At 35.5% G+C, this 16,797-nt stretch overlaps 1 protein-coding gene across 1 annotated transcript; it reads right to left on the bottom strand.

Moving 5' to 3' along the window:
- Positions 1-1,043: 1,043 nt before the first annotated feature.
- On the bottom strand, positions 1,044-15,356 carry LOC127130400 (uncharacterized). The gene is made up of 2 exons (XM_051059416.1): positions 14,262-15,356; positions 1,044-1,286 (listed from the first exon to the last, which is right to left on the bottom strand). Exons 1-2 carry the CDS (start codon positions 15,354-15,356, stop codon positions 1,044-1,046), a joined length of 1,338 nt encoding a protein of 445 aa, XP_050915373.1.
- Between the last annotated feature and the right edge of the window lie 1,441 nt (positions 15,357-16,797).

Here is a 16,797-nt window from a genome sequence, read left to right as displayed (position 1 = left end):
GTCCATGTTTCTGAAAAGCATGATCGCTTTAGTGTCAGTTATCGTCCATCTTCATGCCTACCAGATCCAAAGAGCCAGAAGAAGTTCTACCTAGTAAAATCCAACAGTATTGGATTTCAAAGCGATAACATTGTAGCAGTTATTGATGGTGCAAGTAGTAGAAGAAGAGAGGTTCCTAATTTTGCGTGCAAATGCCCAACTGGCTTCAAGATAGACAGTTGGACAGCTTCTGTGTACCACAACCTTTTCTGTTAATACTTAATGCATTTTGCTTATCTTAATCCCTTGTCTTCGCTTGAAACAAGAGGATAGCTTGTAAGGGCCTCCTTATTTTCAAAGTATTATGTGATCAATAAATAAAAATATTTGTTGCATTCAAAATCATGTTCCTTTCCTTTATGTTATTTTTACTTTTCACAAAAAATAAATGGAAAAAGTTTATTTCTCTTTTACACTTTTCAAAAAGTTCATTCTAAAATAAGCTCATAAACATGCAGAGAAAATAAATACATTGGTAACAATATAGCTAGTGTCTCTTGTAACTCTGGGCTTCCAATTAACCAAGTTGAAGATGGCAGTGAGGAAGATTGTGAATTGTTAGATGAACTAGAAAGGATCCTTGAGCATGAGGAAAAAGAGATTCAGCCACACAAAGAGCCAGTAGAAGTTATTAACCCGGGTTCTGATGAGGCCAAGAAAGAAGTGAAAATAGGGGCATCCCTTGAAGAGCATGTGCATACTGAGTTGGTTAAATTTCTTCAAGAGTATGTAGACATATTTGCCTGGTCACATTAAGATATTCCTGGTTTAGACACTAACATCGTCGAGCACCATTTGCCACTCAAGCCCGAATGTCCTCCGATTAAGCAGAAGCTTAGAAGGATTAGACCCGACATGGAACTGAAAATCAGGAAGGAGGCTAAGAAATAGTTTGATGTTGGCTTCTTAGCCATTTCTGAATATCCTTAGTGGGTTTAAAACATCGCCTAGTTCCAAATAAAGATGGAAAGGCCAGGATGAAACTAATGTAGTCGTGACAAATGTTAGGTATTCTCATAGTGCACCAGCCAGACCTTATGATCCTTCATCTTCTTAGTGGTCATAATTTTCAGTGTCGTGATATCCTTATGGGTAACCAGCAATGCCCATAGGGCTATACCAGCAACTATGGACTGCTCCTCATGCAAATCAACGAGCCTAGGGTCGAGGATATCAGAATCAATGTCAAAACTAGCAGAGACCTTGAAACAACCTGGAAAGAATGAATGCTCCCCTCGATCCAATTCCTATGACATACAGTCAACTTCTACCATATTTGATTCAAATCTCCCTGGTAGATCCCAAACCACTCAAGTTGTTGCCACAACCATACTCACCTAGGTATGATCCTAATGTGCAATGTGAATATCATATATCGACTCAATAGGGCATTCAACCGAAGACTGTAATGCTTTCGAAGCTAAGGTACAATAGTTGATTGACGAAAATTATATATCCTTTCCAAAAGGAAACCTGGTGATGCACTTCAATCTCTCGCGAATGAGTTCGAAGACTTCATGGAGCTCCTCCTAAAGCCAGTGGTTCAGACAGGAAGACATCCTCAACACTGACAATCATTGGGAATTGTTATCATTTGCATTTGTAATTTATTTCATGTTAAATGCTACTTATTTTTAACATTGTTGTTTTAATGGTAGTACTAATGAAGTAACCATGCATGTTCTAAATCATTTATTTCGCATTAGCTCATTTTTCTTCTCTTATATCAAAAACAAAAAATACATCCATATTTTTCCCACCCACTTTCTTTATCAACTGTTGTTTTAGAAAAGATTTGAGGGGGGATGAAGAAAACAAAATACCCATAATTGTTGTTGTATGCTTTCGGCTAAAATCTCACGTATATAAACAAGCGCTTAAGCCTCACATGCGCGAGCATACAACTAAATATTTAAACGACTAGAACACGATCAAACAAAACAAAACAAAACAAAACAAAGATTTGTCTTCTAAAATCAATTAACTAACACTCATTTGCTACCAAAAACTATGTAGCTTTAAGTTCCTCATCGCACTTGGAGATACGTAGGAGCAAGATCCATGTCTCTTCAAGCATTATAACAAAAAACACCCAAAATATCTTTTGTCTTGCCCCGAACAATGAAGCTTTGAGTTCCTCATTGTACTTGAGGATACGTAGGAGCAAAATCCACAATCTTGTCAAGCACCCTAATAAAAAACATTTTTGCGACCCCTTTTCCTTTTGCATTTTCATTATTCGAAGAAAACAATTAACATAGGTTAACATTCAATCGCAATTTAAACTAAAAGGTTTCCATTGAGTACAACGGACGTGAGGGGTGCTAATAACTTTTCCTTGTGTAATCGACTCCCAAACCCGAATATGGTTGTGATGACCATTTTCTTCTTTTTTTTAAAGGGTTTTATCGATATTTTCCTATTCCTTCATTGAAATACATAGAGTTAGGTGGCGACTCTGTCCGAACCACTATTTCTACGCCTTTGTAAAGGATCATATTTTTTCGAGATACGATAATGGCTCACCAATATATGTCTCATCTCGAAAAGCATGATCCTTTGCGAGGCGCTCGCACATTTGTGGAAAAGATGTTCGAACAGAGTCACCACTGAATTTTATTTATTCCAATGAAGGAAAGAAAAAATATCGATAAAACCCATGAAAGACAAAAATGGTCGTTGCAACCAAATTCGGGTTCGGGAGTTGGTTATGCAAGGGGACGATATTAGCACCCTTCACATTCGTTGTACTCAACGGGAACCACTTAGTTAGGTTTAAGATAGAGTGTTAGCTAATGTTAATTATTATCTTATACTTACTGTGTGAGAAAAAAGAAAGAAAGAAAAGACTTAGGGTTTTTAAATATTAATGTGTCTGACAAGATTTCACAATCCTGCTCTTGCTTATCTTCAGGTGTTATGAAGAACTCAAGGCATACGTAGTTCTACAAAAAGAGAACTACTGGATGGATTTCTTGTAAAGAGTGATCCTTTAGACATATCGAGTGATTAAACATTTACTTGTTGCTTGCTCTTGGAGGCCAAAGTCTTTGTTTGTTTCATATCAATATGGATAAAGCATACTCGTTTCTAAAAATGTTTGATTGGTTCAGTGTTTTGTTGGATGACGATTACTTGAATGGACGAGTATGGCTACTCGTATACAAGTATTCGAGAAAATGAATAGAAGGCTCTAGACCATCTCCTTTTTCATCCTTAATTACAAAAGTATTTAGATAAGCTTAATGTATTTTTGACAGACGACAAATACTCAAATGGCCAAGTAAGGCTACTTGTATCGAAGTATTCGGGGAAGGGAATAGAAGGCTCTATACCACCTCCTTTTTCGTCCAAGTTATACAAAAATGAGTTTGACTTAAGGTTTGATTATGAGAAGAGTTTGGATATGGCGGGGGTTATTGTTTTTTAACATATGACAATTGCTCGAATGACCGAGTAAGGCTACTAGTATCCAAATAATTGAGGAGAGGAATCGAAAGCTCGAGATCATCTTCACTTTCACTCTTTTTTGAAACACTATTTAAGTATGATTATGTATTTTGGATTTGATTAGGGAAAAGGCATTCGACGTTGGATTGAGGTTTTTATTTGCGTTGAATTGAAAATCGAATGGAATGATTTGAGGGTTTTAAAAATGATAGAGAAGTGGATATGGAAATGGTTCTAATTTTTGTGAAAAATTGTTCAACGTTGGATTGAGTATTTATTTTTTTCTTTTCTAAAAAGAGTTGATTTTAATCTTTGAATTAACAATCAACTGATACTATAAAGTAAATGAAAGCAGTAAATTTGTTACACATTTTAGGGAATGGATGTACATTTTGTCGGAGGAGAATATAACACAATAATTAAATGATAGAAGTTTCGAAAGACAATTACAAAAATTAAAGAATCTCGTTGTAAGAAGGCCCGGGAGAAATTCAAGGGACTCAAAGTATAAATCATAAATTGAAGTACAAAATTTAGCGTTATGTTAAGCAATCGTAAAAAGATTTATGTAGGAATCACCATATATGAGGTCAGTCAACAAAACTCTATGCGTGTAAGCAATTTCTGAAGTTAAATTGAAGTTTTTAACTTCAAAATTATTTCGCATATGTGAAAAATCGATTTTGAGCGATAAAAGAAACAAAAATTAAACTAAAAGAATTTAGCGCTATGTTAAGCAATCATAAAGCGATTCATGTAGAAATTACCATGTATAAAGGTTGTCAACAAAACTTTATGCTTTTAAGCAAATTTGTGAAGTTAAATTAATTTTTTAACCCCAAAATTGCATCGCAACTGTGAAAAACCGACGGAACAATTAAATCAAATTTTATTTTCATAAATTTTTTTAAATAAACAAATTAGTTAAATAATAATAAATGAAAATAATAATAAATAATAATATAAATATTAATTAGCAATAATAATAATAATAATAATAATAATAATAATAATAATAATTAATCAATAATAATAATAACAATAATAATAATAATAATAATTAATCAATAAATATTAATAACAATAATAATAATAGACAATAAATATGAACAATTGTAAATAATAATAATAATAATATTCAACAAAAAATAATATAAAAAAATTAGTAATAGTAACTAAATGATCAATAATAATAATCGATAATAATAATTATTATTATAATGACAATAATAATTAATAATAGAGATTAATTACTATTAATAATAATACATAGAAGAAAATAATAGTCAATAATAAAAAACAATAATAGTAATAACAATAGTAATTAGTAATAAAAAAAATTAACAATAATAGTAATCAATAAATGGTGATTAATAATAATAATAATAATAATAATAATAATAATAATAATAATAATAAATGATAATAAATATGATAATGACAAATGATAATAATAAATAATAATAATAATAATAATAAATATAATAATAGTAAATCAAATAATAATATTAATAATACTAAGAATTAGGGGTAGCAAAACGGTCTCCCGCCCCGTCCCGTCTCGCCGCACCTTACGTCCGCACAAAAAAGAGGCGGGGTGGGCAAGTCCGTCAAGTGAAGTTGGGCTTAAAAATTTGGCTTGCCCTGCCAAGGTGTCAGGTTGGCGGGCGGCGAGCTTACTCGCCTATTTTTTATTATTATTTATTTTTCATTTTTTAATAGATTAATATGCTTATTTTTACATTTTAATTAGATTTTTCACTTAGTTTTTAGAATAATTTTTTATAAAGCATATTTTTAACAAATTTTACTTAAAAAAATATTGCATATATTCACAAATAAATATATATAATAGAATCATCAACAAGTATTCCAAAACTATAGTTCAAGTATTAACCTTCAACCAACAAAAATAAATATTTTGAGTGCTTGATAACTAGGTTGACGGGTCAACCCGCCCCTTTTTTTGGCGGACTTAAGACGGGACGAGCTTAAAGCGGGTAGGTGGGTACAAAATCCCAACCCAACCCGCCATTTTTTTATGGGTGCACGGGTCGACTCGGCGGACCACAACCCGTTTTGCCACCCTTACTAAGAATAACATATAATAAAAAAAGGAAATAAAATTAATAAAGAAAAAAGAAAAAAAACACATGGGGGCGGTTTGCATTAATAAGGAGGAATGCAAGAATCAATCAGCCTGACTGCGACACACGTTCGAGGATTTTAAAATAAAAAAATTTCCTCTTTAGAAATTTTACTACAACAAATACTCACATACCCAAAAGCCAAATTAACCAAAGATCTCACTTCCTTTCAACGCTTTCTTCTCTCTTTTATTTTGGAAAAAAAACATCATTCACTATCTTGAGATATGATAAGTTGAGAAGGAAAAAAAACATGAAAACCTCCTCTCATGACCACTTCATATTCAAACATCAATAGCAATAACACTTTAGATCTAACAGTGACGAATCAACGCGAAGCAAAAATCAACACAAAGAGATCCAAACACATATCCGACGGCGGAAATAGAGGAGATGAGTTTTGTATGATAGATAGATATTACATGTGTTTGGTGGTAATGTGTAGATCGAAAGTTCGTGGCTCGTCGGAAACAAGTGTGTTTTTCTTTCGATTTTGATGATGTGTTGAACCGAGATAAGTTTATGGAAGCTAATGGTGGTTCTCACTTCACTATGGTGGCGAAGGTTCACGATTGTAGTTGGAGCATGAACGGTGGCGGAACGACGTGAATTTGTTGTGCAGTTTCGAAAGTGTTTACGTGCAGGTTCAATTGTGTTGATAGGTTACAACAATGGAGGAGACGATGGTTGTTTTGGTTGCTTGATGGCCGAGGAAGAAGATGATAGGGTGACGAAGATGGAAAGTAGAAGGGAGTTGTCGTTGATGTTGTTGTTAGATGGTGAGTGAGGGGGTGAGTGGTCTAATGAATAGGAAAGGTGAGTTGAAGGTGATGGTGTCGAAGAAGGTGAACGCGAAAGAAGAAATAAGGTGTTGTAGTGGGAAGAAAAAGATAGAGGGAGAGGTCGCACTGCTCATGCGGATGGTTGAAGAGAAGGAATGAACACTCAAGAAGAAATAGAAAATGGATTTTTTTCACTAAAAAATGAAAAATTATGGTTATGTTAGGGGATTAGCATGAAGAGAGGGAGAAGTTGTGAGTGATTAGTATGGTTTTTAATGGTGTGGAAATGAGGATAAAGATGAAGTTATTGAAGTAACATAATTTTGTGTTGTTTGATTCATAATATAGACATTTGAGTTATTCTTTTTCAAGAAAATTTGGTTTGTGGGTGGAGGTTATTAGTGAGGTTGAAGAAGAATAGGGTTTATGGTTTTTTGTCGTGAGTTGTGTTGGAGAAGGAAACAAATAAATATGAGATGAAGATGTTGTGAAATGTGGAGATGAAGGTGATTTTGTGGTGAATTTTAAGGATGGAAGTTTGTAATTTATTTATGTTGTTGGTGATGATGTTAATGAGGTGAATGGGGGTGCACACGGTTGAGAGAAGAAGAATGAAGGGAGATAAAGAAAATGAAAAGGAAATGGTTTGATGTATTTTCTAACATGAAGTACCATGTGGTTAAAAAGAAGAAGAAAAATGATACTAAAAAAAAAATTATGCCTCATTCCTATGGATCGATCACATGCCACAAACTAACCACAAAACACGAGCCAAATGTCTCCTTCCTAAATGAGAGATTTGAAGATATTTTGAATTCTTTCTAAATTCTTAAATTAAATGTTAATAAAAATTAAACTTTAATAATTAAAAAAAATGAATTTAACACACAATTAATTTTACTAATTAGATTGACTAAAAAATAAAAATAATCAGATCAAGAACGAATAAAAAATCGGATGCAAAAATGCTCAAAAAAATAAACTGACTGCACCAAAATTATCTGCACAAAATAAACTTCTCAAAAACATACAGATTTCGATAAAATTTTGAAATGAAAATCGATCGGTTAAAAGACTCAGACTGATTAAAATACGGCAGAAAAAGTAGTCGAAAAATTAAAATGAGCACGCAAGGTTAACCTACGTGAAACGTAGATTAATAAAATTGAAGTATGCACCCTCAATTTTGAAAAATTTCTCCCTCTAATTCGACGTACAATTGAAAAACGATCTGACTGGTCTGTCTGTAGATCCAAAAAAATATTCCGAGCGATATTTCAAGTGTTACGTGAAACAAAAATGCATGCTCTAACAACTATAAAATGCAAACGTCTTAGGGACGCACTGAATTGCTGACTGAATATCGTGAACAAACAATCAAATATAAATGAATCGCCCTTGGACCATTCACTTCTGGTTCTCCATCAAAATTAACCCTACAAAGATTCAAATGACGACAACACTCTTAATTGTCACCCTCTGAACCTCTGAAAAATTGATGCAATGGAATGAACGATGCATTGAGATTGAGAGATCAAATCTTTCGACTTCTTAATCAACAAATGACTGAATAAATGTCGTTAAGACCAGATAAACCGCCATAATTCCTGATATTTCATCTAAATCCCGATGAAATACTTTTAATTGATGAAATGCACGACAAAATGGATTGATTATGCTATGCTGATGCAGGCGAAAAAACTCCGAGTAAAATTTAGGGTATGATAGTATGTATAATATCTTTCATGTTTTTGAAGATCACAATATTGTTTGCTTAATCAAATTCACCTTCCTCTTCATTAATGACATTATAGATTTTTCTTTGTTTCCTAGCAAAACCTGAGCATTCAGCTTGAATATGTCCAAAATCTTTGCATTTAAGATATTGTATTCAGTTGAGATTTTATTTTTCACCATCATTTACTTTGCACTGAAAGTTACACCTCTTGAAAGCGTGTTGCTGATTGTCTTTAACATTTGTAGAGACATTATTCACATATCTCTTATAGTTTTCTCATGACTTTACTAAAGATCTTAGTAAGCCTGCGATTTTCTTTGATATAATAATCTTCTTGGTATTCCCAATCTTCATAATTGTCCTTGGATCTATTCTTTGGAGCATTTTTAGCACCATAAACAATAAATGCTTGATGAACTGCTCATCCTTCTTTGACATTCTCCATCTTGAACATATGTCGCTACCGGGATTTCACGATAACGAAACCGGGACTAAAGAGATGCCAAAGAGAGGCAAAGTCAGAAGAGTCGCCACCGAATTTTATTTAGTTTACCTCTATCGAAGAGGAGAGGGGAAATAGTTGATAAAACCCTCGGAAAAGAGACGTGCACGGGAAGCGCTAAAAGAGAATAATGAATCGGTCTCGCAACCGAGATTTGGGTTCGGAAGTCAGTTACGTAAGGGGAAGGTATTAGCACGCTTTACGTCCATGGTACTCCATGAGAACCATTTGGGTTATTTTACATACATGGGATTTATCTATTATTGTTTTATTTTCAAAAGAATGTGTGAAAAGAAGGGGGTGTTTTTGTTATTATAGTGCTCGCCAAGGATTGGGGTCCTTGTGCCTACGTATCACTCATTCGGGGATGAGGAATCAGAGCTCCATAGTTCGGAGTAGAAAATGTTTGTGTGTTGGTTGACTTTACCTTGAATAAGGGTTTTCGGGATGATGCCCTAAGGCACAAAAATGAGTTTGATGAGTTGTATTGTTTTTACCTTGAATAAGGGTTTTATGAAAGAATGTTTGTGATTATATTGTACTAAAGTCTATGGGTGGACGTGATTATTCTAGACAACAAGCCAAGCGTCCTGCGTCCAAAATAATCAGAGTAAGGATAAGAATGCTCCATTCTCACTCATTCTCCACCACTTAAGGCTCGTGGCGCACAATAACAATTGTAATTATTAAGTGTTTTGAATTTGATTATGAAAATGCCACTTGACGTTGAATCAAGGGTTTGTTTTATTTTGATTATGAAATTTGGCTTATGCAACATGAATGCAAAGTAACCAACAAGAAATTAAAGGGTCTCATTGTAAGGTAGCCCAAAAGAAAGCCTTTTGTATGCAAAAGTGACCTAAGCTAAACAAAGGATAATGGTCTTACAAACATGTCCCCCTAAGGTGGTGCCATGATGCCATTCTTATAACATGCATGTAAGTTACGGATGAAAATCCAAGTGTTTACAAAGTATCACAAAGAGTGAAGGAAGGCTTCCAAGTAAAGGTCCTAAGATGAAATCCTCTAAGTCCAAATTGATTAAGAGTGGAGTGAATATTTTTGGTCTTACCATTTTATCATGTTTTTGTTATTTTTAATGTATGATGACAATAAAATAAATAACAAGTAAATAAACATGCATGATGAGTTTGTACAATGATGATGATAATGAGTACTTGAATGTAAATTAAAAGGTAATGACATAAAAATAAATCACAAGATAAAGAATGAATATATCACAATAATAATGGTTAGTGAATGTAAATGACACAAAATAAACCACAAGTTAATGGTAACAAAATCGCTATCAAAGGTTAATGATAAAAAAAGTTAGTGAAGTATAATTAGTGGTTAGTAATATGTACAAAATGAACATCTTGAGGACTATTTTTCATAGGTCAAAAAGACTCAAAATATGACACATTAAGGGATAGTTTATCATTGATGCAAAGTATTGAAGATGATTGAAAAATCAACTAACAATAGATTTGTAACAAAGAAAGTTATGCAACCTTAAATCCATCTATCAATATTATGATTTGTTCTCTTTATTTTTGTTTTTTACTCCTTTTTTATTTAGCAAGATAGTAAGAGAGTAAATAAATTAGCATAATGTAAATGATATGGTTAGATAACAATAAACATAAACATAAAGTACTTGAAATAAAATGAACAATAAAATAAATTGCAAGGAAGTAAAGTGAAATAATGTAAATGTTAGGAGTTAGTAGTTAATGGTTAGTGGTTAGTAGAATAACAATAAGCAAATAGAATAGCAAGTTAATATAAAGAAAATGGTTTCATCTATGTATCAAATGACCCAAATATGGTTGAAATAGAGGCAACATATCAATGCCTCAAAGTATCATGAAGGATATATTGATCAATCATTAATAGGTTTGAAACATTGAAGGTTTTATCAACTCTAAACAACCATGACCATGATCTAATAGATCTCATCAACCAAATAAATGTGAAAACAAGTCAATAAATAGCAAATGAAACAAAATATAAAGTTTGATTAAAGATGGTGGATAAAAGTAGCAAGAGCAAGAAATCCCAACAGAAAAAAAAAGTGTAAACCAAAGTTAATCATTTTTTACAAGCTTGAGTCTAAAATCCTCTCAAAAGATCAACCAAGAACAAACAACCATTTTTAACACAAAAACAGAACCAAAAAGTTAACAAAGTTTAAGCTAAAATCATTACCCAAAAAATGTTGAAAAAGGGTAGGTTAAAATGGTGTTGAGCTTAGATATAAAGCAAGGGGTTTGGGATGAAAGTGTTTATGGTGGAAGTATAGTGAAGGAGTTGAGTTATGAGTGTTAGAGAGTGAGAAGCTTTGAAAAAAATATGAAAAAGGACAAAAAAAAGTTGGTGGGGTGACTTTTCTAAGTGAGAAAGATTTTTTGTTTTGACCTAGGTTTGGAGAGGAGAGTAAATGGTACTTGGATAGAACTTTTGGGGGCTAAGAAGCATGAAAAATGAGGGGAAATAGTACCTCTATTTATAGGGAAAGTAGGTGGAAAAGGGGGTGACCCAAAAAGTACTTTGTGTAAAAAACAGAGTTACTGCTGATGTCCACGCAGGTGTAATCGATTACCATGATTAGGGTAATTGATTACACAGACCAAAATGGCTTGGAAATCAATTTTTTGTCTGTGTAATCGATTACCATGATTAGGGTAATCGATTACACAGTCCAAAATGGCCAAACAATCAATTTTTGGTCTGGGTAATCGATTACCATGATTAGGGTAATCGATTACACAGTCCAATTTTTTTTTCTTTAGAACTTTAACCGGATAACCCCAGTTTTCCCGAGTGTAAACACCATGCCTTGAGTCCGTGTAATATGTATTTGGTTATGAAAGTTCAATGAAATTATGATGATGAAATAATGAAAGCATGCATGTGCAGTAGGCCCATAGATCAGATGAAAGTTGTATCGGGGTATGGTGAATTTTGGGGTATGACAACTGCCCCTATTTAATTTTCTCGGACCTGAATACATAGATAGTGACGACTTCCAATGTATTCAAGGTAAGAGAGGATTAAATACTAATGAGAGTAACCAGAAATTCGCCCTGCCGGAGGATGATAATGTGAATATTTGTTTAGGGATTATGCATGGTTATGATGATTATGCATGCAATGTGATGTATGCATCCTAAGTATCTTCTTAACGATGAAAGTTTGATGTCAAAAGGGCCCAAGAAAGTTGAGGGAAGAAAGCTTCACTAGGGAATGAGAAAAAGAAGGGTGATCACTCCTAGTAACGACTGGGGAAAAAAACAAGATAGTGTTCCTTAACAACGGTTGGAACACAAAACATCTATTGGGGGTCAAACAAAACGAAATCAGTGACGATTCTTAGCGAAGGCTAGAATACCTGACTCGACTGGAGATACAATTTTTTTTTGCGAAGGTACAGTGACGATTCGTAGCGAAGGCTAGAATACCTAAAATCCTCCGGGAAGATCAAACAACTCAGTGATGATTCTTAGCAACGACTAAGAATACCTGACTCCGCTGAGGAGAATACAAATGTCAAGTGACGGTTCCTAGCAATGGCTGGAATACCTGACTCTGCTGAGGAGAATACAGATGTCAAGTGACGGTTCCTAGCAATGGCTGGAATACCTAACATCTACTGGAGAAAAATGAATTCAAGGATGATTCTTGGCTATGAATGTCTGACTCGGCTTGGGGAATGAATCCAAAATGCCTCTAGTCTAAAAAATGAGAATTCAGTGATGAATCTTAATAATGGCTAAAAATACCTGACTCTGCGGGGAAAAGGAAAAATGTGTTGACTTTCTAGGGATAGAAGAAGTACAGTGATGTTTCTCAGCATTGACTCCTCTGGGGAAACTTGACAATGAAATGAAACAGCTTAGCGATGATTCCCAGCAATGGCTGGAATGCGTGGTTGTGCTTGGGAAATGTTTTGAGGATGAATATTAATTTTTATTGGGGGAAATTCCTAACAACGGTTGGAAAATTACGAACTCCGACGAGTTAGTTTGAGTAAGTTAAGAAGATACTTATGATGTGATGTTATGTATGCCAATGCATGTTTGGGCTTTCATGGGGAATACATGAAATGCAGGGTTTGCAAGTTATGGCAAGTATGTTTGGGATTTGCGGAGGAGTGTATTTGGGGAATGCCAATGGTGATTGGGCTTAAAAAGGGTGATTGGGTGAATTGTACTGACTTTCCGATACTTGAGAAATTGGAGTTCGACGTCCAAGCAAGCGCTGAATGTAATGTTTGAGAATTCCTATTGGGGGGAGAAATGATCGGCCTAGTCCAAAGAACTGTGTGGCACCCTTGGGTTGGAAATGTGTTTTGATTACCTTTAGTAAAATTCTAAAAGGAATGTAATTTGATATTGTCTCCCTTATAGTTTTTTTTGAAAAAAAAAAGTCTTTTAATCGAAAATTTCCCATGTAATTTTATTTAGAAAAAGGTCATATTTCGCAGACAAAGCAGGAAAAGTAAAAATATGGAACACATGCGAGGGAACCGATTTTATTGACAAGTGGTTCCATAAATAGGGAATTTTGTACAAAGGAAAGCAATTCCTAAAAGAGGTGATTGTGAAAAGAAAATGATAATTGTAATGGCAATGAAACATCTCGAGTTTTCTTCCAAATTCTAACTCTGCTATAGCCTCTATGCCTTTGGTCGCCCTTTGATCTTGCTTTTCTGAAGGAAGGTGATAGGATTGACTTGTTGGGGACCCACATGATTGACTTGCCAAGGAATGAAGAAGGATTCCTTGCGGGATGCAGCCTCTTGCTCTTATTAAATCCCTAATTTTTGTATAAGTTGCCCTTTCGGGTTTTCAACATAGTATTTATATATATATATTTTAAGCATAGTATTTTTTGACTGCATCCGCATTCACTGGGGATGGAAGATCTTCACCATCCATAGTCGCAAGGATCAAGGCTCCTCCGGAGAAGACCTTTCTTACAACATACGGACCTTCGTAGTTTGGCGTCCATTTTCCCCTTGGGTCAGTATGGATTGGAAGAATCTTCTTCAATACGAGGTCTCCGGCCTTTAGGCTGCGAGGAAAAACCTTTTTGTCATGTGCCCTCTTGATGCGCTTTTGATAAAGTTGGCCATGGCAGATGGCTGCTAAGCGCTTCTCATCAATGAGGTTTAGTTGGTCAAATCGAGCTTGTACCCACTCAGACTCATCAAGCTTAACATCTGTCAAAATCCTTAAGGAAGGAATCTCTACTTCGACCGGTAAGACTACATCCATGCCGTACACAAGGGAGAAGGGAGTTGCCTCAATGGAAGTGCGTACAGAAGTACGATAGCCGTGTAATGTGAATGGGAGCATTTCGTGCCAATCTTTGTAGGTTTCCACCATCTTTTGCATGATCTTCTTGATGTTTTTGTTAGCTGCCTCAACAACGCCATTCATCTTAGGCCTATAAGGCGATGAGTTGTGGTGGTCGATCTTGAAATTTTGGCATATCTCTTTCATCATTTTATTATTAAGGTTAGATCCATTATCAGTAATGATCTTGTTGGGGACCCCATAACGGCAAATGATTTCTTTCCTGAGGAATCGAGTCACCACTTGTCTGGTAACGTTAGCGTACGAGGTTGCTTCTACCCATTTTGTAAAATAGTCAATGGCTACAAGGATGAAGCGGTGTCCGTTCGAGGCAGTTGGCTCTATGCGTCTGATCACGTCAATGCCCCACATGGCGAAAGGCCAAGGTGATGTTAGGACATTGAGAGGCATTATCGACACATGGATCTTATCAGCATAGATCTGGCACTTGTGGCAGGTTTGGACGTGGCGATGACAGTCAACCTCCATAGTCATCCAGTAGTATCCGACCCTTAAAATTTTCTTCACCATAGTGCTCCCACTGGCATGCGTCCCAAAGGATCCTTCATGAATTTCCATTATAATATGGTTTACTTCTCGCTTGTTCACACATCTAAGCAAAACCGAATCATAATTTCTCTTGTATAATACCCCTCCAATTAAGAAGAATTTGGAAGACAGTTTTCGAAGATACTTCTTGTCGGTGATGGACGCGTCCGCGGGATACTCTTGGTTCTCTAAGAATTTCATGATGTCATGGAACCAAGGATGACCATCAGCTTCGTCTTCTGCTGCCAGACAGTAAGCAGGTTCGTCCAAGTAGTTCAGGTGAAAGGACGGCGCTTTGTTCTTCCACTTAACTTTAAACATGGACGCCAAAGTTGCCAAAGCGTCAGCTAACTGATTCTCTTCTTGAGGGATGTGGTGGAATGTAATTTCATCGAAGTAGGGGACTAGTTTCAAGACATGCTCTTTGTAAGGAATGAGCTTATGATCTCTATTATCCCAATCTCCTTTGACTTGGTTGATTACCAAGGCTGAGTCCCTATAGGCTTCCAGGATTTTAATTCTAAGATCGATAGCAGCTTCAATACCAAAGATACAAGCCTCGTATTCGGCCATATTGTTTGTACATTCAAAACATAATCGGGCGGTGAAGGGGAGGTGGAAATTAGTTGGAGAAGTGATTACTGCCCCAACGCTATTGCCATGAGCATTAGAAGCTCCATCAAAAACCATGGTCCATCGGGATCCAGGCTCGGGTCCTTCCTCGGGACCAGGGATGTTGCAATCCCTAATCAACATGATATCCTCGTCGGGGAACTCGAAACGCATAGACTGATAGTCCTCCAAGGGTTATTGTGCAAGATAATCATACAATACACTCCCTTTGATGGCCTTTTGAGTGACATGTTGGATATCGTACTCGGTCAAAGCTGTAACACCCCGATAAAATATGATAATTATTTAAATTAAGTTAATAGTATATTTATTAATTTAATTAAATAATTAGATTATTATTGGAATATTATTTGGAATTATTATTATTGGAATAATAAGTTGGAATATATATAAAGAGTTCCATTTGGTAAAAAGGGTTTTTCACGTGAAAACCAGAGAAGTGACAGAAGTGAGAAAGAGGCAAAGAGGAAGAGCAAGAGAACGAGGGTTGAAGGAAGGAAAAGCTTGAAGCTCAGAGATTTGCCGGATTAACTCAGGTAAGGGGGGTTTATCATCGTTTAATGGGTATTATGGGGTAACATGTAATGGGTAGTGATAAACCATTGATTTGGCTCTAATTAGATGATGAATGTTGAAATTGTGAAATTTTGGATGAATGAGATATGAGTATGATTGAGGAAATTCGTAGGAATTAGAGGTAATAAGGTTAGAAATTGTGAGATTGAATGTGTATGATCTGTGTTAGACAATATGATTGAATGTTGTGTAAAAATTTGGAATGTGGAAGGTTGGATCTGAGAATCTCGTAGCAGAGAAAACCATAGCAGATCTGGAATTCTGGTTTCTGGTCATACGCGTATGGCACTAGGCAATACGCGTATGAGATGATCTGGTACGCGTATGGCACTAGGCAATACGCGTATGGATGAGGAAGATGATGTTTTGAACGTGGTTTTGTCTCTGTTGGTACGCGTATGAGGAAATGGTACGCGTAGCATACGCGTATGGGGCAGACAATACGCGTATGGGATTGGCTGAGAAATGGGCCATACGCGTATGAGACTAGGCAATACGCGTATGGGCAGAATTATGATTTTTCTGAGCTGTTGTTGTGCAGTTTTGGTCATTACAGCTGGGTGATGTAATTTAGCTGATGTATGATATAGTAGGGATCATTTCCCGTTGTTTTGAGCAGTGTAGGTATTAGTAGAGTGTGCTAATACGGTGCTTTATTATTTAGCATGATATGATATGATTCTGTGATAAACATGCTGATGATGTATGATGGTATGCATAATACTGTGAATGTATCTGTTATGTATGCAATTGTGAATGAACTGTTTATGGCTTAGAGTGTGAGCATATGTCTATTTTGAATTGTTGTTGATGTTTGCATGCTAGGTGATTTAGCATGTATATTATGGCCTTTATGGTGGTAGCTAATTCCCATGGTGAGGAATTAGTGAGTGAGTTGTTGTGGATTGTTGTTGATGTTTGCATGCTAGGTGATTAGCGTGCATATCATAGCCCTTGGGGTGGTAGCTAATTCCCATGGTGAGGAATTAGTGAGTGAGTCACTAGGTCTCAAATGAGT

Source organism: Lathyrus oleraceus, chromosome 3 (assembly GCF_024323335.1).
Source record: "Lathyrus oleraceus cultivar Zhongwan6 chromosome 3, CAAS_Psat_ZW6_1.0, whole genome shotgun sequence".
NCBI lineage: Eukaryota > Viridiplantae > Streptophyta > Magnoliopsida > Fabales > Fabaceae > Lathyrus > Lathyrus oleraceus.
This window is presented reverse-complemented; position numbering and strand designations above follow the sequence as displayed.

Excerpts from the sequence above, each read along its gene's own strand:
- LOC127130400 (XM_051059416.1), bottom strand. The coding sequence starts at position 15,356 with ATGCGTTTCGAGTTCCCCGACGAGGATATCATGTTGATTAGGGATTGC. Across the intron at positions 1,287-14,261 it reads CTAACGTTACCAGACAAGTG|GAATTGGATCGAGGGGAGCA; the intron begins GTGACTCGATTC and ends TGTATGTCATAG.